Here is a 24,552-nt window from a genome sequence, read left to right on the forward strand (position 1 = left end):
GAAATCGTGGAGAGCTTCAGGACAACGCGGCACCCGGTCCGATATTCTTCCGCTGTATGTAATATCAATAGAGCTGTAAATGCTTTAAGGGTTACCGATTTGGTTCCCAACTGCTTGGAGACAAAGGTCTAGGTGTTCCTTGGAAGCCGTTGTTCCGAGGCACCAACCGTTCCTGATCTAGTGGCCCCTGAAGCTCTGGCCTCATCTTACCGCCTTCCATTCAACTGCAATGCTAGTGGGGAGATACCTAGAAGTCAGCCATTATGGCTTCTGATGATGGATCTGATTCTCATAAGGAGAAGAGAATTGGTCCTTCAGCGACTGCACCTTATGTCTTGCAATCACTCTTCGACAACGTCCCGATAGCAACCGAGGACAGCTCCGACGTTTACATTACCTTCGTCGAGTATTGGGGTAAGCTATGTTTTTTGTTGACCGGATGAAAGCTCATCACTAATATGCAACTTAATAGAGCAAAATTTGTATATTGGTACATCTGCAGCAGAGATCCTGCATTTCGTCTGCCTTCCAGGGGCCTCCGACGACTCGAATGAACCCACATTTATACTCGCATCGCGACTGCCCATCCCGTTCCAAGCCGTTCCTTCAAACCCCGACCAGCATGGCGTTCGGCAAATAGTCATACTCGCATCGGTCAACAAGGCCTGCGTTCTCTGCAATGGCACAGTCACTTTCTACATGCTACCAGAGCTTAGTCCGGCGTTCGGGAACACAAAGGTCAACAACTGCAGTTGGGTTGGTGGCTTGGATCTCAATCGCGATGCCGACTCTGAAGAGAAGCCTGTAGTCATGATAGCCGTGAGAAACAGGATTTTACTCGTTCAGATCGGAGACGAGGCTCGAAGCATCAAGAAGATTGGGTTCCCTGGTTGCTTAGTGGCAGCGCGTAGAGGGACGATTGCCTGTGCGGCTGACGGCCATTCATATTCGTTACTCGAAGTTGAACATCAGCAAAAGATTCCGCTATTCCCGATCTCATCTTCTAGCGAAGTATTTGAGTCTGGACAAGTGGAAGACATTGCTCCTGGTCCTCATACTCCTCTGAAACGATCGCCCTCCTCATCATATCCAAGCTCTCCTCCTGCCGATCCTCATGTGCACGAAAGAAGCAGCAGCCTCAATGCGTTTGTGGGAATGCTAAGTCCGCATGTGCAGACCCCTCAACAGGAAAGGTCTCCCTCAGGAACACCAGACCCGTTCGCGTCCACCGACACCCCTAGACGATCAAACTCCGAGGATCGGGACGACAAGGGACCTCAATCCCAATCTGCAGAACAGCCCGAGTCATCCCCATCTCCAGACGGACTGAAGCCATTACCGCCTCTGCCGAAGCCAGGGAAACGACTGCAACCTCATGTGGTATCTCCAACTCCTTCTGAGTTTCTTTTAGTAACAGGGACTGAGGCAACCGAGCCAGGAGTAGGCATGTTTGTAGATGTGGATGGCGAAGTAGTTCGGGGTACCATCAACTTTCACCGATATCCCAAGTCAGTGGTAATCGATGCCGGGGAAGATGACCAATCCCTCCAACCAAACGATGGTGTCAAAGAAGAGTTTGTGATTGCTGTGATTGAAGATGACAAGCTAGGAAGTCGACTGGAAATTCAAAAATGGAATGATGACCCTGCAGAGATTGAGCGTCAAAAGAGGTGGCTAGATTTACCTTCATTGGAGACAAAGCCTGTTCAAGTCGGCCTGAAGCATACGGCCAGTCCTAGTCATATCGATCTTGATAACATCGGGAAGCTTCTGCAAATGGTTCGCCTAAAAACACCGTCGTTGTCTCCACATGTTCCATCAACAGACCCTAGGACGCAAGACTCGATTGAGCAATCGCAGAGAGAGAAAGAGCTTTTCGATTCTCAAGAGTTGGTTGATTCTCAGAGAAATGACGAAGAAGCTAAATTTGCTCAAGGGCTGGTTAAACTTCAGAGTAGTCTCATTCTATGGTCAGGGTCCCAAATATGGCGCTTAGTCAAAAATCCATTGGTCGTTCAGCTCGAATCTATCCTGCAGAATGCGGAGCATACCAATGATAGCGGTCATACTCTTTTGCAGCGGGATGCCGTTACCGAATTGATGCGTTCTATCCGGGATACCGAGCCCAAGAACGAGTCAGAGTTCATCGGGTTGGGCTACGTAAAGCAGAAAGCCAGTCTTTTGCTTTATGCCGACCTTCTCTCTATGCAGTCGGACAACCTGGAAGAGTCTACGATCAATCGTACCGAATTGGCGCTTTTATCAGGCAACCTTGATCCCCGACTGGTCTTGCTGTTCATTCCTCTACTTCGATGCGAAGTGCTGCAGGGTCCGCAAGGCATATGGATTCATGCAGGGCTGGCAGCCACTGGAGAGAAGCTGATCAGCCAGGTCGACAAGACCAGCCACAAACTATCTGGACCAGCTGTCATTCACGACCCTGTCTTGAATATGGTGAAGCGATTTCTTTTCTCGTGGCAACAAAAGAGAGGATATGGGAGCATCACTGATGAGACGTATGTTTTAGACAGTACTGATGCTGCACTCCTTCACCTCCTCTTGGAGCAAGATAGTCAGTTGAATTTAGAGCAACGCACGACCTCCCAGATCCGCAACGAGCTGAATAGACTGGTTGATGGCTGGAAGGGTAACTTCGATCGAGCAGTTGTGCTTTTGGAACAGTATAAGAGACTCTATATCCTGAGTCGACTATACCAAAGCCAGAAGATGTCTCGCAATGTCCTTCGCACCTGGAGAAGGATCATTGATGGAGAGACTGATGCGGGTGGTGAGGTTACTGCTTCCAGCATCGAGTTGCAGATGCGCAGATATCTAGTGAAGATTAAGGATACCCAGTTGGTAGAGGAGTATGGCTCCTGGCTTGCTGGTCGTAATCCCCAGCTAGGAATACAGGTGTTTGCGGACCATTCTAGTCGTGTGAGGCTGGACCCCACGGATGTTGTCTCTTTGCTCAAGGAGCGTGCCCCCAATGCCGTCCAGGTTTACCTAGAACACCTGGTGTTTGCCAAAAATGTGAGTCTTTCCCAAGCACGTCTTGTGATGAAAAATATGTCTGACAATTTTACAGTATACTCAATACGCCGACGACTTGATCTCATACTACCTGGATGAAGTGCTATCAGTACTTGAATCGGATCCTGCAGCGCGAACCTCACTTTCAGAATCATACTCAACATACCGGGCCCTTCGCCCACCCAAGCCGACATATCTGAATTTTATTATCGAGAATATCCCTGCGGAACCCTGGTGGCAGTCTAGACTTCGCCTGCTGCAACTTCTGAGTGGCACCTCTGGCACTCAATTTACATCCACCCCTGTCCCTTCTGGAATTACCTATTCCATCCCCAAAGTGCTGGCCCGCATAGAGCCTTTCCAAGATAACCTTGTTTCTGAAAGCATTATTCTAGACGGTCTACAAGGTCGTCACCGTGCTGCTCTTCGACTACTCACCCATGGTCTAGGCGACTTCGACTCCGCGATCCGATACTGTTTATTTGGTGGACCACGTAGCTCTACCTCTCCAACCGGTGCTCTACCCGAGTTTGCCGCTCACGATCTGCAGTGCGAACTCTTCCGTCATCTTCTAGATGAGTTCCTCCAAATAGAGGATATGTCAGACCGTATTGAACGTACAAGCGATCTTCTTGCTCGTTTCGCGGCCTGGTTTGATGTCAGTGAAGTCCTTGATCTCGTCCCGGACGAATGGAGTGTTGACGTTCTGGGTGGATTCCTCGTCCACATCTTCCGAACCCTTGTAACTCAGAAACGCGAGGCACGCATTGAACGTGCCCTCAGTGCAGGTCTCAACTTGCGTGTCGGTGTTGAATACACTGACAGTATGGAGAAAGCGGGACCTTGGATTGAGGATGCTGAAGGTATACGGCGTCCGAAGGACAGAGAGACACAAGTATCATCCGCACAAGCTGATGGAAATATGGAAGATGAATTTGGTGATTTGGTAGAACCAGCAAATGGAGATGAAATTCCATAAATTGGTCAGTGCCCAGGCCTCGGGCCTTGTTCGATAAGGTAGATGTGAGATTACAATATCCAGTTCTGTAGAATTCTTTGGCTTTAGCATTACGATACCTATTCAATTCAATACGCTCTACAGCTTTATTTCCTCCACTCTCTATTGAAGTCTCCCTGGGTGTGGATAGCTTTAAATGCTCGCAGATATCGAAGTAGGGCAAGCACTGATTCAATTCAGAAATCTAGAATAATTTAATCGGTCCACTAAAGCTGGCGAGGGAAAACCTTTTTCAAAGGAAAATAAAACGGTCAGGATTCACGTCACTCACCATACTACTAACTGACCGGCGCGTGGCTTAAACGCGGCCAATAGTCGGGCGAGACCGTGTAGGTCCAGCCTGATATCTTAGATATTCAGCACTCATCCTTCGAGAATCAACTGCACTCTCACCTTCGTCTGTGCGTACCAATGTTTCTCTACAAATGCTCTAATTCTTCCCATGCCCTCCGCTCTGCGCCGGCTGCAGAGTCGTCTACTGATGTAGCAAAGCAAATCAGATCGCTTGTCGTTCTAATCACAAAGCAGCATGCAAGGCTACAAATGAAAGCAGGGTCCGCCTAAACACGAGGAAACAGCACTGAGATCAGCTCAGTCCAACCTCAACATTGGCCGTGGCCAGATTTGGGGCATTCTAGGCACCCATGACTACACGGGAGCACCCAAGCCAGATTCACATTTTCAATGCTCAAGACACTGGGGTTCGGTCTGTAAGCCAGGTGCGAATGTATTCCACAAATTCCAATGAACTCTGGAATTGCTTTGCTGAGAGACTCGTGACCTGAGGAGGTTCAAGAATAAGACGCATGTTGATGGAGCAGAGAGGATACGTAAGTGGAGAACTACTGTGGGTCATTCCGGCTCTAATCTTACGGATTAAAGAATTCCCGGCCATGCAGGAATCTGGGTGCTTTTCTCGAAAGGTGCTTCTTTGTCTTGTTCTTTGGGGCTTTTTTTGGCAATATAGAACTAAGGGTCTCACACGCAAACAGTTCTGTAACACTGATTCTTTGTAAATCCTTCGCCCTATAATAGGAACGGACCTTAGTGTCATAGTAGGCAACATATCGCGATGAAGAGAGGTTTCAATTTTAAAATCAGTGGGAACCTGGTCTTCTTCATTTTAGTTTTGTCGTGGTATTTTGTGCTTTCGACAGTTTCCATATCTTCATCGACTATAAATAAGAGATAATTTTCATTGTTGATAGATTCAAAATTTGACAGTCATCTCTGGTAGAGAAGCTTGTCGATATGTTCTGATGAACCGCCATTGAGGATGAACTGTTGATACTTCTTTTCGATATGTAGGGTCCAAGGTGGAGCTTTTCTCGTCTCTCTGAACCGTGTTACAAAGCGACAATCGTACACATTCAGCACCATATCACCTTCAGATGCTAGTCGAACAAGCATTACACAAGACCAGAAGTGGTCAAAATGATTTTAAGACTGTAGCCGTCATTTTGTCTTGTCTGAAAGGGAGCTGTAGTTTCATCACGTTGCCGACTTCATAATAAGAGAAAAGGTTTCTGTCGTCTGTGATTTCAATTGATTGCACAACAATGTTCAAGCAAAGTGCTAGACAGATTCTCTGTGGTTAGTGTTTCAGAATACCACTTGGTCTTGATATTGGTGGTTGCGCAACGTTGTTCGAGCTGTATTAGGTAGAGAGAAGAGTGAGTTTGGTCCTGTAACCAAGTCACGTGAGATATCAATGACTAAGATTTGAGTAAATAGGATGTCATCAGCGTAGCGGTGCTTTCGTATACAGTAGGTAGCTACGGTCCATCTCCGTATGGGTATTGAGGAGGTTGATTGAAGCAGATGTATCTTTGGTAGTGGTAATCTCATGTTCTGAATTCAATAATCTTTAATGACGTAAATATCATTGTCGCTTAAGCAACAGTCTTTTGCAACCACGGGTTGTGAGTGAGTGCCTCACCAACGGGTGAAATCGACACGAGAAGGTTAGCACGAACAATGAGCAGGCCCAGGGGGCGAGTGCTCTTGTTGCCCTCAGAATCTGGGAAGAATCAGCATAGAGAACAAGAAAAGACCGAAGGAATGAGATATGTCAAGGTCTACTCCTCTTTAGACTCACCACGCATAACCTCCTTGCTAGAATCAAGAACGAGATTCATCAACTGGTCGTAGCCCTTCAGAGTGCCGGTGACTGCGGGTTTTTAGTACTTTAAATCGCGCGTATTAAATGGACAGAATGGGAATGAGTGGAGTCTGGACTGACCTTCACGACCGCCACTGAATTTGACATCCAACTCCTTGTCGAGGTACTTGCTCAGATCAAGGATGTTCTCTTTCTTTGGTTTTTCATGACCACCAGCGCCAGCAGCTTTGTTGTGACCCCGGCCGCGACCGCGATCACCTCCTCGGATGGAGCCTCCACGTCCAGACATGGTGAGGCAAAAATTGGATAAAGGGGAAAGCTAAACCCAGATCGGAGGGTGAATGGAGATGAATAGAAGACAAATGATTGGAAGAGATTGGGAGGGGGTGTTTTGGCTGTGGCAGTCTAGGATTTGATGTTAGTGGGTGAGATTGAAATTGGCTTGGATCCCGCTGTTACTGTATTCGTATTGTCACCGGGGCTGAATTATTGGGGCGGAAACAGCTTAATTCTACGATACCACATGTAATTAGAAATACGAAAGATACGGTGGCTCTACCCCCCTATTCCTGTTACAAGTCAATATTATCCCAACTACTTTGAATATTCTAAGTATATGATAAATAGTATTTCCACTTTGTAAATACAGAAATGAAAAGAGAGTCCGCGGAAGTGCCAGCACATACCACGCACGGGCGAAATACCTCAGCGGAAAGTTCCGGCGGGACTCCGCTCTGTACCCTATACTTGGGGGCTATTGGTCCCTCCAAGCGCTAGATTAGGTAGAAGTGACTTGTGACTTGGTTCCCGGCCAATCCCTAGTTCCGGATGCAACGGAGACTTTCACTGCAGTTCTTCCTTTGCTTTTCCTTTCCACTCACCTTCTCTCTATTTCCTCTATGGACTTGTTTCATCAACCTTCCTTCACGCCCGCTTTAGTGGCTTAGCTGCCGCCTTTTTTGCTCCGCCGTATTGACTCCGCCGCGCTCCATCTGTACCGCTCCCCCCCATTTTTAGGCGTGTCTCATTTTCTTCTTCTTTTTCCAAAAAGAGTTGCTAGACTCAGACCCATTCATTACCTTCAACTATTACCATGGAGTCTCGCATTTCAATGGCAGATTCGTCCAGCAAACGGCCCCGATCTCCGTCAGTCGATCAACCTCCGCAGTCCAAAATGCCCAAAACACACTCGAACCATCTACATATCAACTACCTAGCGCGCCAGTACCCCGATAATCTCCCTTTGGTCGCCGCCGAGGATACCATGCCGGCCATTATGCATTTGATCGGTGAATATGACGGCGTGCTACAGCGCCATGAGAGTATCGCGGGCAACCTGGGCGCATGCCCGTTGGGGCCTATTTTGATCAAGCGCTTTGAGCGCTTATTTGATGGGCCTCCACGGGTTCTCAAGTCGCATGGCAAGGATGGATCCGTGGTCACTTGGCTAGATGTGGTCGAGTTCGCCAAGAGCAAGCCGGAGCAGTTCAACCTGGAGAAATCGCGCAACGGGGTGCGGGTGTGCCAGTTCTATACCAAACAGTGTCGCGTCGAAATCAGCGAGGAAGACTTTGTACTGATCGCTTCAGGTATGCCGCAGAAGATGATCCCTCCGCAACCAATCATTGAAGATGAGGAGAAGGAGCTAGGCGCATTGGAGATTCTAGAGAAAAATCTTCAGCACATTATCCAGATGGCTGATCAGGGTAAGCAAGATGTCAACGTTATGATTAAATTTGCATGGTATCTAAGTAAGGCTGGATATAGTGTCTGCCCGAGCTCGCCAGCTGAGTTATCGCCTGAAGCACCGCCGCACAGCGATTGTGAGTCGTCGAGAGAATGATGTCTCGCTACAGTCGCGCACCACTGTTGATGCCTGGCGCTCTACCAATGGAAATGGCCCGACAAATGGCCATCCACCTCAAGCACCGCCTTCTGGATTCTTGGCAGTAAATGCGACTCGACCCGAAGAGGCTACGGAAGACAAACCATTGCCAGCACCATTCATGTTCTCACATTCCAACACGGATAACGTCACCATAATCAATGGGACTTCTATTAAAGGTGCCTCACCCGATACCCGAGCTGACTTGATGAAGAAGTTCTTTACTACAGCCGATCGCCAGGCGCGCGGCTTCGATGGCGCTTCAGACCCATTCATCCCACAGCCTCGGCCCCGGCCCCGTGGATCTGATCCGGCTGACTATAGCATTTATAACACAGCAAATTCAACCCCAGTAGCTATACCTAGCACTCCATCCTCACTACTCCCGCCCCCTAAGTCGACCCCACAGGAAAAGGATGACGGAGGTCCGTTCAAGCTGGAGATGGTAGCCCGCATGGAGGATTTACAGCGTGGTGAGCGTGTCGTCCCACCCTGTGATCGGTGTCGCCGTCTCCACATGGACTGTCTCAAAAACCTCACCGCGTGTTTGGGATGTACCAAGAAACACGCCAAATGCTCTTGGCGCGACGTCAAAGAAACTGAACTACACGCAGCTTTTGGATCGTCGGTACCGCGCGAACGCATGGAACGCACCGAAGATGATCGAGGCATCGCGGTTCCATCCCAAGGTTTTACACCTACCAATCATCCATCTCCAATTGAACCCCGTGTTGACGCACCAGGCGGTGCTGACCAGCAATCGTCCTACTACCATGGCCGACATGAATCCGCCCCTGGTAGTTCACACTTTGCTTCGATCACCTCGAGTCTTCCATTGGGGATATCACCCCACCATTCTCCTCGTCGGGCCATGAGCGAGACAGACGGCGGTCGAACGCATGGGCACCCGGAACGGCATACCGAGGATGAAGATCCGGGTGCTAATCAGCGTCTGATGCAAGCGATTCTCGACACGGTGGATCATCATGCACGTGTTGCAGCCGCCGTACAAGAGAAAGATCGTGGTGCTGAACGAGGTTTCGAGCGTCCCGAGCGTGCCAATGATACCTCTCGTGAATTTGATCATGAACGAGATCATGAGCGGGAACGAGAGCGAGAGCGAGATCGGGCTGCAGACCAGGATCTAGATCGAGAGCAAGATCACGAGCGACGGCTGGTTCCGGCTTAAGTGCATCACTTCATTCTTCGATATATCATTTTCTTATCCTGTATTATTTTGAGCGTTCTAGTGGCATCTTTATCTAATATCCATGACATTTTTATGTTTTCTAAGGTTATTTTCTATCATATGACCATATTTCTAACATCGAAATTTACCGATTTTCAAGGTTCAATTTCCCCTTCATCTCACCCTCAAACTCTCACCACCACTTTTATACTCACTTTTATACTCACTTTCACTCTCACTCTTCTGTTTCCAAGGTTGCTTTCTACATCCACTCACTTCCACTCATATAGATATTTCTTCTATTCCTCTCTTCTCATTAATTCTACTGAGCATGTCAAGCTACATAACGAGATAGTAACTATCATATAGAGTGGAGGGTCGAAAAGTTAATGGAAACCGGCGTCTTATGGTTTGTTGGTGTTGAAATCTCCATAGTTCGCAACCTAATTAGGACAAGTGGATTTCAAGGGCCAATTATATCGCATGTTTTTCTCCACTCTATATCTATTCAACTCGATCATATTCATACCTTCTCTCTTCCCATCCCCTCCTTTTTCACAAAGTTACAACGGGTTTTTTCGCGAAGGTAAATCCTTAATCAATCTAGCCTACAATGGGTCCTCCCAAAGAACCTCCCCGGCCGTTGCTCCCTGAAGCATCCACTGCGTCTAGTGCGTTGAGTACGTCGAGTAATGCGACTAGTTATGCATCGACTGAGCACTCTCAGTCATTTGAAGCTGATGCTGAGGCTGATATCATTATGACTGGCATAAAATCGCCTATTCCCACCATCAGCACTCTTCCCAGCGCCGCAGTACCTCCTCGATTGTTCTCTGAAGCATCCACTGCGTCAAATGCGTCAAATGCGTCAAGTACGTCGAGTAGTGCAACTAGTCATGCATCGACTGAGCCTTCTTCTTCATTTAAAGCTGATACTGACACTGATATCATGACTGACATAGAATTACCACCTCCTGTTTTCGGTACTCCTCCTAGAACCGCAGGAAGCTACCAGTTCTTATTTTCTGAAGCCAGTGCGTCAAGTTCGTCGATTATTGCGGCTAGTCATGCATCGACTGAGCACTCTCCCCTAGATGAAGCTTACACCCATACTGATCTCATGGCTATCCTAGAGTTGCGGAATATCTTCGATGAATCTGTGGAGCCCCTGTCCAAACTTTTGTCAATCAGCTCTGTGGCATCCACCAATTCAAGCTTCGCGGAAACACAACAACTGGCGCAAGGAACAGAGCAACTATTCCGGTTGATAGGTGCTGGAACTTGTGGCAAGGTATTCTCCCGTGACGGTTCAACTGACGTCTACAAACTTGCCATTGACGACTCGGATGAACTATGGAACGATTATGGTATGCACACCAAGGTCCTCGAGGCTTTTGCCCGACACCCGAGCATGGTCTCGGAAGTACATGTCCCGCAGGTCGACTTTTTTATTAGTATGGCCCATGGCGGTGATATCTCAGCCGAATGGTGGCAGACCCATGGGCCTCTATTCCCCCCAGACACAGCAAATGTGCCTAACAATGTGCTCAAGTCAGAGCGCATTCTCCCGCTACCCTCAAAGATTCGGGCATGCCTTATCAGGCATTATTGCCACCACTCCCTGCGTGAAGCTGCCTGGAGATCGCCTGGAAACAAAGATTGCCTTGTACGTCTCTATCTTGGAAAGCGTCGGGATATCTCCCGCCGACCCCCTCGTATGTTTAACTTGCGGAATTACAACATGCACCTCGACCAGATGGAGGAGTTGAAACTTGACACCAGCACATATGCCAAGTACATGGGTCGTGCTCTTGCCATTATGTACTGGGAGGCAGGTATTGATGGCAACGATGTGGAATTTGTCCTTGGGTCTGCCCCAACATATTCCGTATCATCCCCTCTGACTAGCACAGAGATTGCCGACCTACCAAAAAATTCGACGACCGTGCCGCTTGTGCGCAAAATTTATGACTTCCGCAAACGGTTCGTCTACCTTTGGATACTTGATTTCAACAAGTGCCGCACAATCACCATGGATGAGGTTGGCGTTAAGCAGGCTGTCCGGGCCTTCTATCGCAATGACCCATACTTTCCACGCCCGCTGACAAAGAAGGCTTCTGATCAGCTACTTTGGGATGAGCTCCGAGATGCTTACCTGAGTGCAAGCAAAGTTTGCCTTAAGGGCAAGCCGGCCCTGCAGAAACTTCCCGACCTTTTCATCGAAGAAGCTATCAAGGAGCAGAAACTGAGAATCGCAAGAAAGCTTCGTGCAGAGCTTTCTTTGGCAGACAGTTCATTTGAGAAGACTCAAGTTTGAATTCTTTTTTTTTCGCTTTTGGGGTTCCACGCCAGTTTTGGAATTAGGGGAACTTTTCGTTCTCGATTTCTTTTCTGTTTTCTTTCTTTCTTAAGCATACCAGAAACCATCCAAGGAATTGGTTCAGTTGGATTTTTGGATTTTTGAATTTTGGACTTTGGATTTGGTTAAAAAAGCAAGCACGGATTGGGTCTTTGGGCTCGGAGTTCAGGTGTTTGTTATGATACCCAGTTTTACGGTTTAGCAGATATCTTTGTCATTCAATGACTCAAAGATGGGCGTAATCAGCCTTTACTGAACATGATTATTGAGTGTTCATTCATTAGTCCTATTCGCTTTTATTTCGACATCTGCTAACGAATAAACTTCGTAGGAGTCTTAAGCTGCCTTTTTCTTGAGCGTCGAATAGTGCACGTTCGAATTGATCTGAAACGTGTATCGTTGATATTCTTTGCCAGCGGTCTTGATGATTTCCCCAACATCGAGACGGGTTTCCCACACACATCGGGGTAGCCCGGTGGCTAGGTTCACCTTATCTACATAGAGCGACGGCCCATACCGAATGGCGAAAACGCCCCACCGGTGAACTTGGTGGCACAGGACTAGATAGCAGGACTCGAGGATAGGATTGAAGAGGAAACGACAGTTAATTTGAGACTAGTAAATTTAGAGAATAGATCAGATAAGTAGCTTATTCAATATAATTACAGATATAGTTCATGTTTGAAATGCTAAGGGTGTTCAATTTTCATCAGAATCTATAAAATAATCTCATTTAGAGATCTTTCAAAGACATCTAAAGCAGGCCTCATCCGGAAGAAATTCTCCCAAAGAGACATGGGGTAGGTGCGAGTTCCAGTCTCCATTCTTTCTTGAATCATGAAACTGTTCGAAGTTGAGGTGGGCTGAGGTTGAGGATAGTAGAAAAACTGCGAGATCATTCACTGGAGATTCCTCAGATTGATTTAGGCTTCCGCTATCTGGCATCACGGTCACTGTAGAATCCATATCTGAACTTTGTATCAAATCCGAAGCCGATGAAAATTCTGGCGCAACTAGTATCGAGTCTGAATCCGCTGTCATATCTGAACTTGGCATCAGATCCGAAGCTGGTATCGTATTTGAAGCTGATGAAAAGTCTGGTACTACTGGTATCGAGTCTAAAGCCGCTGTCATGTCTGAACTTGTTATCAAATCCGAAGCTGGTATAGTATTAGAAGCTGAAAAGTCTGGCACAACTGGTATCGAATTTGAAGCCGCTGTTATCATGTCTGAGCTTGGTATCAAATCCAAATCTGGTATCGTATTTAAAGCTGATGAAAATTCCGGCGCAGCTGGTATCAAATCCGGAACTGGTGCCGTATCTGAAGCTGACGTCAAATCTATATCCGGGAATTCAAGAATTTTTGGACAATGAATAGCCAATGCGTTGCATAGACGGGTTTTGGCTTTGCGGAGTGCCTCGATAGTCCACCCATAGGCCAACATCCCATCTATGATTATATTGCCGGCTACCATATTGAGTTCTTTTGCATGAGAAGCAAATGATGGTTTCCTATGTTAGCGCAACTCACTAGCCAGCTGAAACCGTTTCAATTGGCTTTGAAAGTAATTACTTTTCCTTATAGAACTGGATAAAAAGGGACACATCTTGCTTGCTGAGGGCTTTTTCCCAGCTTAAAGAATCATTAAAGCGAAATTGTCAGACTTTTACCGACCAAGTAGCTTAAATCAGGACCAACTTACTACCAATTGACTCCTGTACCAAGCTCTAACAATGAAGCTGGTCCGCACTCTTCAAGTAATCTGATGTAGTTGCGGCTACGTCTCCACTCCTTTTTGATCTCTTCGGGATTCAAGTTGAGATGTTGTGCAATTGAACTCACTGCAGCGTGTTGCCGACTCTGTCCTGGAGCTAATTTCCAGTCCTGAGCTTTGATAATTTCGACATCATGGGTGAGAAAAATCAAGGATAGCCGCCCAGCAAATTCAAAACGCTGGGACTCCTGCTCAATCAGTTTTCTGCCCTGGAATAGCCGGGCAATCCGTGACTGCATAGCCCCAGCTGTGTCGAACACGCAACTTCGATGCGCCGACCACAATCCGAGATAAAAATATGCGGTATGGCGGGGCGCTTTCAAGACGCCCTCAAAGACTCGCATTAGACGATCTAGTTCGGCTGGGAGAGATATTTTGGCTGCAAAGAACTCCCGTGCTTCTTGTATTTGAAGGGTGAAACTGTTTCTTTCAATTGACTTGGAGCGATGGAGTGCCACACCAGACAGCTTCCGTTTGTAGCCAGAAGTCTTCGACTTTTGATTTTTCGGGGCATCTATATTTTGAGAGTTCTGGGAGTCTTTGAAACACTGACATAAGGGGTCTGGACCAGATTTATCTGAGGAAACCGCACCTGGGTTGGGCAGGAATTTTTGAAATTCTCGAGGAGACCCCCGGGTAAAGAAGGCACGGAAAGAAGCGAACAGTCGCTGGAAGCATAGAGTATATTATCAGATGATATTTTTCTTCCTTGGAGTGTATGGGAGTGTAGATGTACCGGTGATTCTTGGACATCTGAAGGCGACAGTGCATCCAATGCATTTGCCAAGTTCTCTTCGTTCAAAGCCACCATTCTCAAAGAAGTGGTTATTTATCTCAGCAGTCATGCAAGACATATTATCCTCTATATAGGTATCAAGGAGGAATAAGAGTGTACTACTTAAATGCCAAGATTATCCGGTGCAGTATTTGGGGACCCCTACCTAGGCCCCCCACACGACATCCAATTGGCTCCACTGAGCCCCTCAGCGCCGGCCCGCACTTAGGGCCGGCAAGGGTTGTTTTGCCCGTGCGGTTTAAACTCTTCTGCATAGACTGAGCATTGGAAATTCCAGGGCCTAAACCCCAGAATATCGCATTTGTCGATTATTTAAATGTAGCAAATTTCTCCCTTGGATATCATCGTTGAAGAAACATTTTTCACAAGACTCTTTTCAATTTACTCTTTTCAAATTTGGTGAAACTCCCGCTCCTCGTTAGTATGTCAATTGAATCGGAAGTAGCGCCAGCCCTTCGGGGTCTACCTGCAGGTCTTCCTCGTTTAATGCCCGTAGACCGCAAACTATTCCCCGACGGTCTTCGCACAAGTGGTCAGCATCCACCAGTGGAAGGCCAATTGCGCCAGTTCAATGAATTTCCGCGTCAGATTACGGGACCGACAGTGTGGACTCCACAGGAGATGGTCGATCACCCGGGGAAATGGATCCATAAATGGACAGATGCAGAGCTTGAAGAACTTCTGCAGGCTGTCGAGACATTCATCGCCTCTGGAACCCCGCTCGTTAATATCAGCAAGGTAAGCACTAATATATTTCGCCACATATGAAAACATACACCTAAATCAGTGTACCGCAAGACCAATTTCAGGCTACCTACTCTTGAGGGGGCCTTACAGGACATTCGGAATATCATCTTGAATGAACATGGGTTCTTTGTTTATCGTGGCTTGCCCATAAGCCAGTGGGGGCGATACAAGGCAGCTGTTGCAACGATGGGGTTATCTGTGCACTTCGGATACCTGTTGTCGCAAAACAAACTTGGCCTGATCCTTGGCCACGTTACGAATCGAGGAGCAGACTATCACAACAGTCTCGACAAGGTTAAGATTTCGGCCACGAATGCCCCGTACGTTGAAACCCCATCCGCCGATCCATGTGGCAAAGCACGGATTATATGATTTCTACCCCTTTTCCTAGCACTAACCTAAGAAAATAATAGCCAATTCTATCACACTGACGAAGCTGATATCGTTGGACTATTATTCTGTTCCCCAGGGAAGACGGGTGGTGCCTCGGGTTGTGCATCTGCACACATAGTGTGGAACGCCTTGATTAATGAACGGCCTGATGTGGCCAAAACATTGTCATCGCCAATCTGGTATGTTGACCGTAAGGGTGAGGTGACTGATGGCCAAGAGCCCTGGTTCAAAAATCCCGTTTTCATGATGGAGCCAGGTGGCAAAGAACGTGTCTACGTCAAGTATGTATCTTGTCTATTTTTTACAGCGCTGGGCTTACCCCTCGTGGATAGCTTTGATCTAACTGAGCATTGAATTGCATAGATGGGACCCATACTTTGTTAAGTCTTTGTCCCGCTTCAGTGACAAAGGATTAATCCCCCCTCTCTCCGCGGAGCAACTCGAAGCTATGAAAGTCTTGGAAGAAACCTGCCAGCGGTACGGGATTGTCTATGATTGTGAAATTGGAGACATTCAATTCGTATCTTGCTGCCAGACTTTCCACTCTCGCACTGGATTTACCGATCCCCCTCCCCCACAGCCTCAGCGATACTTGCTGCGCACGTGGATCGGGACACCTGAACACGAGGGAGGCTGGTCCCTGCCTTTTCACGACAGCTGCTACCCAAAGCGAGGTGGAATCCAGGTTGACAGTACACCACCGGCCGCCGATCCACTCACCACCGCAGGAGGTACTGAGTGAGTATCTGAAATTGGCATTGGAGAATTTAAAGCCGCGTGTGAAGGATTGACAGAAATGTGGGCTTTCGAACATTTTATCTAAGTTTTAGCTCTGTGTTGCTTCGACAGTGTCGCTATCACTCTTTTAGCCACTCTTAGGGGCATTCTTTTCTCTTTTTGAAATTACTACAGTATTGAAATCAAATAATTTGGCTTAACATGGCCCAGCACTATATGGATTAGTTAGCTATCAATTTGAATCAACCCATTCTCATCGTCTGCATATTTGGTAGTGCATATTCATTGTCTCTGCAATATATGGCCCACCGACAAGAATGTAGCAGTAATAATCAATCCATCAAGGCAACTGTTTTTGGATTCATGACATGATCATATTTGTCACCCTTTTCCAATTTGCTATCACTGTAAAATAAAAATTTGGCATTGGGTATATCCAGAACATTATGTACCCAAGTATAGTGCTGATGCCTGTTTGATCAGTGAGATTATATCGCAGAATTTAGTATAAGAACACTGACTTCCCTTAGCTGCTAAAATAGATTGTATATTTTTTTTCATCTCCAAGGATTTAAAATACAGCATAAATCAATCATCAAAATGGAAGCTCCAACACCCCAGCAGATTGCCTTCATCGGCCTAGGGAACATGGGCCGAGTACATATCTTGCCAACCTTCCCAAGATCTATCCACTTCAGACTAACTGAAAGTTTTCTGTAGGGCATGTGTCGGAATTTGGTCCGTAAGCATCTCTGGGCATGCAAGCAGTCCATTGGGATTCCATTGATCATCTACAATCGAACACGCTCCCGAGCTGACGCTCTCAAAGCTGAGCTGCCTGATGGCAGTGTTCGAGTCGCCGACTCCATTCAGGAAGCCGTGACTTTCTCCGACGTGATAATTACTTGCCTGAGCGACGATGGTGCTGTCCAGAAGGTCTTCGATGAAGCGCTGTCAGTTCAAACCGCTGGGAAGCTCTTTGTGGAGTGCTCGACTATTCATCCCCTGAAGACAGAGGCTCTGTCGAACCAAGTTCTGTCTGCGAACGCAAGATTCGTTGCATGCCCTGGTAAGATAGAATTGGAATAGAGCCCTTTGTTCTTGTCTGTGTATCAGCCCTTTTTAACATGGATATAAGTATTCGGAGCGCCCGATCGCGCCGACAATGGGCAACTAGTTGGCGCTGTAGCAGGTCCACTCTTGGACGTGGCATGCGTCAAGCCATGGTTCGAGGATGTGATGGGCCGAGCAATAATTGATCTAGCCGATCGGCCACCTCAAGCTGCCACAACACTCAAGGTAATCGGAAATTCGCTCATCTTTAATATGGTCGAGGCTGTGGCGGAGGGGCATGTTCTGGCTGAAAAGAGTGGCCTAGGGTGTGCCGCACTGCACGAGTATCTCCAGCTCTTCTTCCCAGGTATTTATACTTCCTATTCACGTCGCATTATGACGGGAGACTATTGGAATCGAAATGAGGTTAGTCAGAATTCTTACTTTGATGACCTCAGATCATTAAAATGCTGACATTTTTTTCCTGGGAAAGCCGTTGTTTCTCGCGGATTTGGCCCGAAAGGATATCAAACATGCCTTCAGTCTCGCGCATACTGTCGGCACCCAGCTACCTGCATTAGAGGTAGCTGATTCACACCTAGCTAAGGTGGTCGATCAGAAAGGAGAGAAGGGCGACTATGTGGGTCTTTATGGCGTACTACGACAGGAAGCTGGAATGTTATATGAAAACTACTAACTTCAATCTATATAAGCCCATACCATCTGCGATATATCCTTCATATAGGCTTTCAATCAATATATACCCACCAAACGCTACCTAGAACTCGATGGTCTTTAGACAGAACATTCATCTAAAAGCATCCTGTAACGGCGTGGGACGCCTTAAGGATTGAGTAACCTGCGAGAATGGCTAAGATGTGGGAGACCTAGTTGGTACTGGCAAATTCAGGGGTCAGTTTCCCTCAGAAGAGGCGGGGACGAAGTTCGGTCGTCGGAAGTAAAGGGATCCTCCCCTGATGCTACTTTGCGTCTCTGTAGACCCTTTCAACATTAGTTCTTCTCTCCCTTATCGTACTTCATCCGCACTGGACCTAAGTCTTACGGATTTAATTACGCTAATCAACGTCCTAGTGCTATTTTTGAGTAAATCAAAGTCAGACTTTTGCAAGACGAGGGCTCAGAGGAATCTCATTCTTACGATGTCGTTTTAGTAGGCCATATCCACGGAAAATTCGCCACTCAAGAGGAGTTTAAATTGAGGCTTGTGCTAAGTCATCTTTAGCTCTATAATGGATTCAGGTGCGCTTTTGAATAAACCTAGCATTTAGCGGTATCGCTTTAGAAGGGTGTAGTGGCTAGATAACTGTCGCGAGTGTTGTAGATCGTGCTGCGGCTACAGCCGTAAGTGGGTAGCGATATGCCGTTTTCAGGGCCAATAAGGATTCCAGCACGTTGATCAGTAGAAAGTTCTTAGTTTCTACGGCCCACGGTTTCCACTAATGTCTGCGCCAAGTGGAGATAATTAAAAATGTGAGTTTAGGTTATACGCGACCAAGCACGCTAAAACACGGGAAGTGTACACGGACTCCTTTGGACCCTTGTGTACCTCAATCCATGGATTTTTATATTTTATGATTTTCTTTTTCTTACTCATATTCTATCCTACTCGGTCTCACTCAGATATAAGCATGACATCAATATGCCTGCAAGCGAACTCACGGCTCAAACAACCATGGACTTGGAACTTGGCTTATGCTTTATATGTATGACGCAACCCCGCATTTCAAGATGTATTTTTGAAATCATTGCCACTTTAGTTCCTCTGATACATACATTAGCTTGTTACCTGGAAGCTTGCCGAGTGTGCGACTATCTTGAGCCAATGGAATAGACTTGGTTAAATTTTATGGCGTACAGGTTAAAGAGTAGGCCATTGATCAGCAATCCTCACTTCCAAATCTAGCAGGATTCATAGACTAGTGTTCAGTACGCGTATCATGAAGCATCGGGATTCTCTTTTTGTTCTTCTAACTGTAATTTAATTCAATTCAACAGTATCTAAGTAATACAGCCAGAGGGCGTACTTCGAGGTATTTTACGGAATAGGTGTACTTGTTATCACTAGTTACTCCACCGCTAACTAGATCATTTTCTTTGTCATTTCATGGCCAGCTTCCCTTCTCCTCTGTCCGCGTTCTATTATATTAGGCACTGTTCCTCCTCTGAGCTGGTTTAGTCTTCTACTTTCATCTATAAAGGAAAAGAAAATCATGGCAAATCACGAGACTGGAACAGCCACGAATATCGAGAAGATGAACAACACCCAATCGACAAATGTACCTATTAGAGATCTCGCACCTATACCACCACCTCCTGATGGTGGATTCCATGCCTGGGCTCAGGTTGTCTCGGGCCACTTAGTTGTAGCCCTGACTTGGGGCTACGCTTCCAGTTTCGGGGTGTTTCAGAACCACTATGAATCTACGTTGCCCCAAACCCCCTCGGATATCTCTTGGATCGGCGGTTTCCAGGTTTTCTGCCTATTATTCATCTCGACGTTATCTGGTCGTGCAACAGATGCTGGAATGGCAAAGCCAGTAGTAGGAGCGGGTGCGGTTCTCCTGATTCTCGGTACCTTTATGACTAGTTTAGCGACAGAATACTGGCAGATCTTCTTAGCCCAAGGGCTTTGCATTGGTATTGGCCAGGGTCTAATGTGGCTACCTAGTGTAACATTGATATCGACATACTTTGTACGTTTACGGGTCCTCGCTGTTACGGCCGCTGCTACAGGAACAAGTACAGGAGGTATAATCTTCCCAGCGATGATTCAATATCTAACAAAAAGGATTGGTAAGTAACCCTTCAAGCCCTAATGTCCTACAATAACCCTATCTTGGGTTTTTTTTAAAAATTAATTTATCATGCTGTATAGGGTTTCCGTGGGCGGTCAGGTGTATGGGATTTGTTGTCCTCTTTATGGCAATTATTATACTTGCACTTTTACGTCCTCGGCTACCACCGCGAAAATCAGGACCACTAGTCGAATGGGGCGCTTTCAAGGAACCTGCCTACCTACTTTTTACCTTAGGAGTCTTTCTTCTTTACTGGACTCTTTATTTTGCCTTCTTTTATGTACGCTACCTTAGAATCTTTGGTTGATTAAGCTAACTGTATTCTAGATACAAGTCTATGCGACTGAAAATCTCGGTCTTTCTCAAGAAGATGGTGTCAACTTGATCATTGTCACTAATGCCCTCGGATTTCCTATCCGTGCCCCTTTGTGGCTATCTGGCTGACCGGTATATCGGCCCGCTGAATTTCCTTATTCCTTGGGTTGCCCTATGTGGTATTTTGATGTTCTGCTGGGCTGCCGTAGACACTGTGGCTGGATTATACGTTTTTGCAGTGTTCTATGGGTTAGCATCAGCGGCAGCTATGGCTTTGTTTGCAGGTACTGTCCCTTCTCTAACAAAGGACCTCGACAAGATTGGTACTCGAGTCGGCATGGCACTCTCACTGATAAGCTTTGGACCATTGACTGGACCATCCGTGGCAGGAGCATTAATAGCGCGCGGAGGATACTTGGCTGCGCAAATGTGGGCAGGGGCAGCCTTGATCGTGGCAGTATTGGCCCTTGTGGGAGCTCGTTTGCTTATTTCGGGGCCACATGTTCGAGCAAAGCTTTGAGCATGGAGAATCTATGTTACAAAAAGGCATATTCCCAGATCTATAAAGAAAGACATATCCTTTTTTTGGTAGTTTATTGAGTATACGACAATCGTGCTGAAATCTGGAGCTTTCAATAAAAACTTTACACGGGATAATTACATGGACAAGAAGATGGACTACTAAGAAGGCCATAGTTTTCAAATAGAGAGGAAAGCCAAAGAGGAAAGACTCTTTTCCTCTCTTTCTTTCAAGGTTCCTTTTATGTTCATTGTCATGAATTAGTTGAGCTAAGGAAACCCTGCTCTAATCATTCGCGATCTTGGTAGCTAGATGTCATGACTCACCTAAAGTACTTATTTAATTGTCCAAACTGCGACAAAAAGGCCAAGAAGTCGACTTCCGCGGATCAAAAAACGTGTGAGTGTTTAGACCGCGCGGGCCAAATCCCAGGGCCCGTTCCAAGGCTGTTGAATTTGAGCGCGCTATATTTGTTGTACCTAGGTATTTCATTCGAGGCTGTGGGTATTTAAGATGAACATCACTAGCTCTAATATAGAGCATATTTTTTCCAGTAAAATCTCATTTTAGGTAACTTGAGAATATCTTCATAGGTAGGTATACAACTGCTTTCGCAGTCCTATCATCATGTGGCCCTCTTTCGGTGCACTCATGGAGAAATTCAGAGAAAGCTTGATGACGCTGGTTCCAAATCGTTTTGATATCGAAAAAATGTCAGATGGGTATTCTTTTATAGAAGAAAGCTTGCCTGAGTCTTGCGAGAGGCATTACAGAGAGTTGCCAGAATCCATTACCTCGACCGCTGATTTGGTCTACGAAAAGCTCCCAGAGAATTTCATGTACGACCTTATGCTCAATAATGGCACTTTCAGCACCTCTAATTTTTTATGAAAACCAGGGATCCAAACATAGCTTACCAGCTCCTACGCCATGAGATTGATCGAGATACCCGTCCTCAGTTTAACCTTGCGACATTCGTATCGACATATATGGAGCCTGAAGTAACTCGGCTTATTACTGAGAGCTTGCCCAAAAATTTTGTCGACTCCAAAGCGTATCCTGTTTCGTCACAAATCGAAGCAAGATGTCTTCGCATACTCGCCGATATGTACCACGCTCCAAGAGAAGGCAATGTTGATCCTGTTGGTGTTAGCACTGTTGGTAGCTCTGAGGCAATAATGCTTGCAGTACTGGCTTTAAAGACAAAGTGGGCCATCCGTCAAGATACCTCTCAAATCAATCACAGAAGGCCAAATTTGATCATCAGCTCTGCCGCACAAGTGTGCTGGAAAAAAGCAGCGCGGTATTTTGAAGTGGATCTTCAATATGTTCCATGCTCTAATGATCGGTTCGTTCTGGACCCTCTTCAGGCTGTGAACCTGACAAATGATGATACAATTGGTATTTGTTGTATTTTGTAAGTCGATTGCTCTTAGATTTCCTAACCCACCTGGGTGAACTTTACGCACGTCCTAATTCTGGACAGAGGAACCACATATACTGGAGAATATGAAGACGTAAAGGCTGTGAATGATCTTCTTGTGGAACGTGATCTCAAAATACCCATACATGTGGATGCCGCTAGCGGTGGATTTGTGGCACCTTTTATATCACCGGAGTTAGAGTGGGACTTTCGGCTTGAAAGGGTACGTTGTAACCGTTAACATAGGGCTACTTAGGTATTCGATACCTATATTTCTGCATAAGCTGTGGGCTAAATTCGGGTAGGTATCGTCTATCAATGTCTCAGGTCACAAATATGGCTTCGTTTATGCCGGAATAGGGTGGGCACTTTGGCGCTCCAAGGATGAGCTTCCGAATGACCTCATATTTCACCTCTCCTACCTAGGAGCAGCACAAGCATCATTCACGCTTAACTTCTCGAAAAGCTCGTCTCATGTTATCGCGCAATACTGTGGGTTTTCTATATACGATTTCCAACTCCAAAATCAGCAATTAACATGGACGAATCTCAATCATAGATCTATTCATCCGTTTAGGCAGGATGGGTTATTACAATATTCTTCGGCAAATCATCGCTGTGGCTAGCCATTTAACACGCTCACTTCATAATATTGGCTTTCTCGTTTTGAGCAAAGCAGATGGAGTTCATGGTATCCCAGTGGTTGCGTTTCGGTTGAATCCCAAATATAGAATTGGTTTTGATGAATTTGGTCTAGCAAATATGCTGGATAAAAGAGGCTGGCATGTTCCAGCTTACAATATGGCAGAGGGCGCAGCTAATATAACTTTGTTGCGCGTAGTATGTCGGATGGACTTCACCCTAACTCACTGTGAGCACTTCATCGCCGACGTCAAGTCAATACTGTTAGAGGAAACATAGGGAGACTATTAAAAGAGCCCTGTATAGAATCGCATCTAAGTACTTACCTAGGTATCTTTGATATACTCGGCAACTTTGTCACAATTTTCATTTATTCAATACCTCTCAAAAGTTCCATTTATGAAATCCCTAAAAATCAGTTTAATTCAGCATTAACAAAGAGAGTTCTTGCTAGAGCATATAGTTAATTGATCATCTAATTCAGGATGAGTTAAGGCGTGGAATGTGTACATGTGATACAGCCCTGGACAGCAGCAACTGTCCGCCATGTGAGCCTTAAGACCGCTTTAAAGGTTCCAAGGTTGAATCATGGACACGGTCTCAAGATTTTTGCAGTATACCTAACTAGATATGTATGTACTACTACCTAGTGGTATTTTAGTTTTATCATCTTACTATTAATTCAGTTATGGTCTCAGAACACAACTACCTGGGAATGGAATATGAAATGGTTAGAAGCAATAAGCATTCAGAGATATAGTACATAACTAGGTAAGGAGTCGCTCGGCAAGTAAGAGAGGCCTATTATCTACTGGGTATATCTTATTTGGATGGGTAGGTAGTCTGTCCCTGGAAGATTGGTTAGGTGCATTCTCAACTTTTGGAACCTTGGGAAATCTAGCAGGTACTATATAAAATCAATTGATCAAAAAATGAAAACAACTGACGCATAACATAATTAGAGAGACTTCTTCAGTAGATAAAAAAAAAATGAACAATGGATGGATGATGCAATGCATCAAATAAAAGGACGAAAAAAATAAAGAAGGCCCGAGCCGCGGATCGAACGCGGGACCTCGCGCAGGAGTGCTTAGGAGTTGCTGCCCTAAGCGCGAATCATACCACTAGACCACCCGGGCTTCTTGATGTTGTAATCTTGAAAATTCAGTTATATAAACCAACCTCCATGTTATCAAAATTATTTTAACCAAAGATCTCATCTCATCTCAACTAAACTTGTAGTAACTATCAACAACGGAAATTTAGAAATTTACCCGGGTACAAGACTCGGGTAAACTAACCTCGTTTGAAAATGAAAATATGGAATATTCCAGATCAAAATGTGGCACTCTCGGTTACTGTCAGGCGGGAGTGAAGAGGATCCGTGCAACACGAGAGTTGTACAACCACCCAGCCCTTTATACCAGCCTCCCCACATGTAATCCAAACTACCAGCTCTAGGGCTATTAGATATTATATTTGCTACAGCTTGTGCTCCAGATCCCACCAATCATCAGCCTATCTTCTAATTTCCAATATTATCTGGTTCTCCAAGCGCCTTGATCACATCGGTTATATCAAAAATAACCTGACAACAATTCTGCAAACTAACCCATAAGGGCAATCTTCATGCAGCTCTGACCGCTAATCTAAGTAATCTTACACGTTGTAGGGGCCCTAGAGGGGTATTAATAGTCATAATCGGAGAATTCTTGACTTGTTCTCTG

At 46.1% G+C, this 24,552-nt stretch overlaps 12 protein-coding genes across 12 annotated transcripts; 9 read left to right on the forward strand and 3 right to left on the reverse strand.

Moving 5' to 3' along the window:
• Positions 1-263: 263 nt before the first annotated feature.
• Positions 264-4,012, forward strand: N7495_002310 (uncharacterized protein; the record flags this gene model as incomplete). Its single annotated transcript, XM_057204979.1, has 3 exons — positions 264-414; positions 473-3,033; positions 3,089-4,012. 3 exons carry the CDS (start codon positions 264-266, stop codon positions 4,010-4,012), a joined length of 3,636 nt encoding a protein of 1,211 aa, XP_057065586.1.
• Positions 4,013-4,739: 727 nt separating this feature from the next.
• Positions 4,740-4,946, reverse strand: N7495_002311 (uncharacterized protein; the record flags this gene model as incomplete). Its single annotated transcript, XM_057204980.1, has 1 exon — positions 4,740-4,946. One exon carries the CDS (start codon positions 4,944-4,946, stop codon positions 4,740-4,742), a length of 207 nt encoding a protein of 68 aa, XP_057065587.1.
• Positions 4,947-5,943: 997 nt separating this feature from the next.
• N7495_002312 (U6 snRNA-associated Sm-like protein LSm7) lies at positions 5,944-6,462 on the reverse strand (the record flags this gene model as incomplete). Its single annotated transcript, XM_057204981.1, has 3 exons — positions 5,944-6,071; positions 6,150-6,221; positions 6,294-6,462. 3 exons carry the CDS (start codon positions 6,460-6,462, stop codon positions 5,944-5,946), a joined length of 369 nt encoding a protein of 122 aa, XP_057065588.1.
• Positions 6,463-7,266: 804 nt separating this feature from the next.
• N7495_002313 (Zn(II)2Cys6 transcription factor domain-containing protein) lies at positions 7,267-9,247 on the forward strand (the record flags this gene model as incomplete). The annotated part of the gene is made up of 2 exons (XM_057204982.1): positions 7,267-7,879; positions 7,941-9,247. The coding sequence occupies 2 exons, from the start codon at positions 7,267-7,269 to the stop codon at positions 9,245-9,247; spliced, it is 1,920 nt and encodes a 639-aa protein (XP_057065589.1).
• A 613-nt stretch (positions 9,248-9,860) lies between these two features.
• N7495_002314 (zinc finger protein) lies at positions 9,861-11,564 on the forward strand (the record flags this gene model as incomplete). The annotated part of the gene is made up of 2 exons (XM_057204983.1): positions 9,861-10,119; positions 10,210-11,564. The coding sequence occupies 2 exons, from the start codon at positions 9,861-9,863 to the stop codon at positions 11,562-11,564; spliced, it is 1,614 nt and encodes a 537-aa protein (XP_057065590.1).
• An 837-nt stretch (positions 11,565-12,401) lies between these two features.
• On the forward strand, positions 12,402-12,981 carry N7495_002315 (uncharacterized protein; the record flags this gene model as incomplete). Its single annotated transcript, XM_057204984.1, has 2 exons — positions 12,402-12,406; positions 12,534-12,981. 2 exons carry the CDS (start codon positions 12,402-12,404, stop codon positions 12,979-12,981), a joined length of 453 nt encoding a protein of 150 aa, XP_057065591.1.
• A 328-nt stretch (positions 12,982-13,309) lies between these two features.
• N7495_002316 (uncharacterized protein) lies at positions 13,310-14,193 on the reverse strand (the record flags this gene model as incomplete). Its single annotated transcript, XM_057204985.1, has 2 exons — positions 13,310-14,050; positions 14,119-14,193. The coding sequence occupies 2 exons, from the start codon at positions 14,191-14,193 to the stop codon at positions 13,310-13,312; spliced, it is 816 nt and encodes a 271-aa protein (XP_057065592.1).
• A 408-nt stretch (positions 14,194-14,601) lies between these two features.
• N7495_002317 (taurine catabolism dioxygenase TauD) lies at positions 14,602-16,060 on the forward strand (the record flags this gene model as incomplete). Its single annotated transcript, XM_057204986.1, has 4 exons — positions 14,602-14,916; positions 14,977-15,245; positions 15,339-15,599; positions 15,682-16,060. 4 exons carry the CDS (start codon positions 14,602-14,604, stop codon positions 16,058-16,060), a joined length of 1,224 nt encoding a protein of 407 aa, XP_057065593.1.
• Positions 16,061-16,656: 596 nt separating this feature from the next.
• On the forward strand, positions 16,657-17,583 carry N7495_002318 (NAD(P)-dependent oxidoreductase; the record flags this gene model as incomplete). Its single annotated transcript, XM_057204987.1, has 3 exons — positions 16,657-16,713; positions 16,777-17,125; positions 17,195-17,583. 3 exons carry the CDS (start codon positions 16,657-16,659, stop codon positions 17,581-17,583), a joined length of 795 nt encoding a protein of 264 aa, XP_057065594.1.
• Positions 17,584-19,340: 1,757 nt separating this feature from the next.
• Positions 19,341-19,931, forward strand: N7495_002319 (uncharacterized protein; the record flags this gene model as incomplete). Its single annotated transcript, XM_057204988.1, has 1 exon — positions 19,341-19,931. One exon carries the CDS (start codon positions 19,341-19,343, stop codon positions 19,929-19,931), a length of 591 nt encoding a protein of 196 aa, XP_057065595.1.
• Positions 19,932-20,322: 391 nt separating this feature from the next.
• On the forward strand, positions 20,323-20,760 carry N7495_002320 (uncharacterized protein; the record flags this gene model as incomplete). Its single annotated transcript, XM_057204989.1, has 1 exon — positions 20,323-20,760. The coding sequence occupies one exon, from the start codon at positions 20,323-20,325 to the stop codon at positions 20,758-20,760; it is 438 nt and encodes a 145-aa protein (XP_057065596.1).
• Positions 20,761-21,647: 887 nt separating this feature from the next.
• Positions 21,648-23,104, forward strand: N7495_002321 (glutamate decarboxylase; the record flags this gene model as incomplete). The annotated part of the gene is made up of 4 exons (XM_057204990.1): positions 21,648-22,161; positions 22,249-22,406; positions 22,489-22,675; positions 22,743-23,104. 4 exons carry the CDS (start codon positions 21,648-21,650, stop codon positions 23,102-23,104), a joined length of 1,221 nt encoding a protein of 406 aa, XP_057065597.1.
• Positions 23,105-24,552: the final 1,448 nt, after the last annotated feature.

The sequence above is a fragment of the Penicillium taxi genome (genome assembly GCF_028828555.1).
Source record: "Penicillium taxi strain IBT 34144 chromosome Unknown utg000002l_segment0_segment0, whole genome shotgun sequence".
NCBI classification, from domain to species: domain Eukaryota; kingdom Fungi; phylum Ascomycota; class Eurotiomycetes; order Eurotiales; family Aspergillaceae; genus Penicillium; species Penicillium taxi.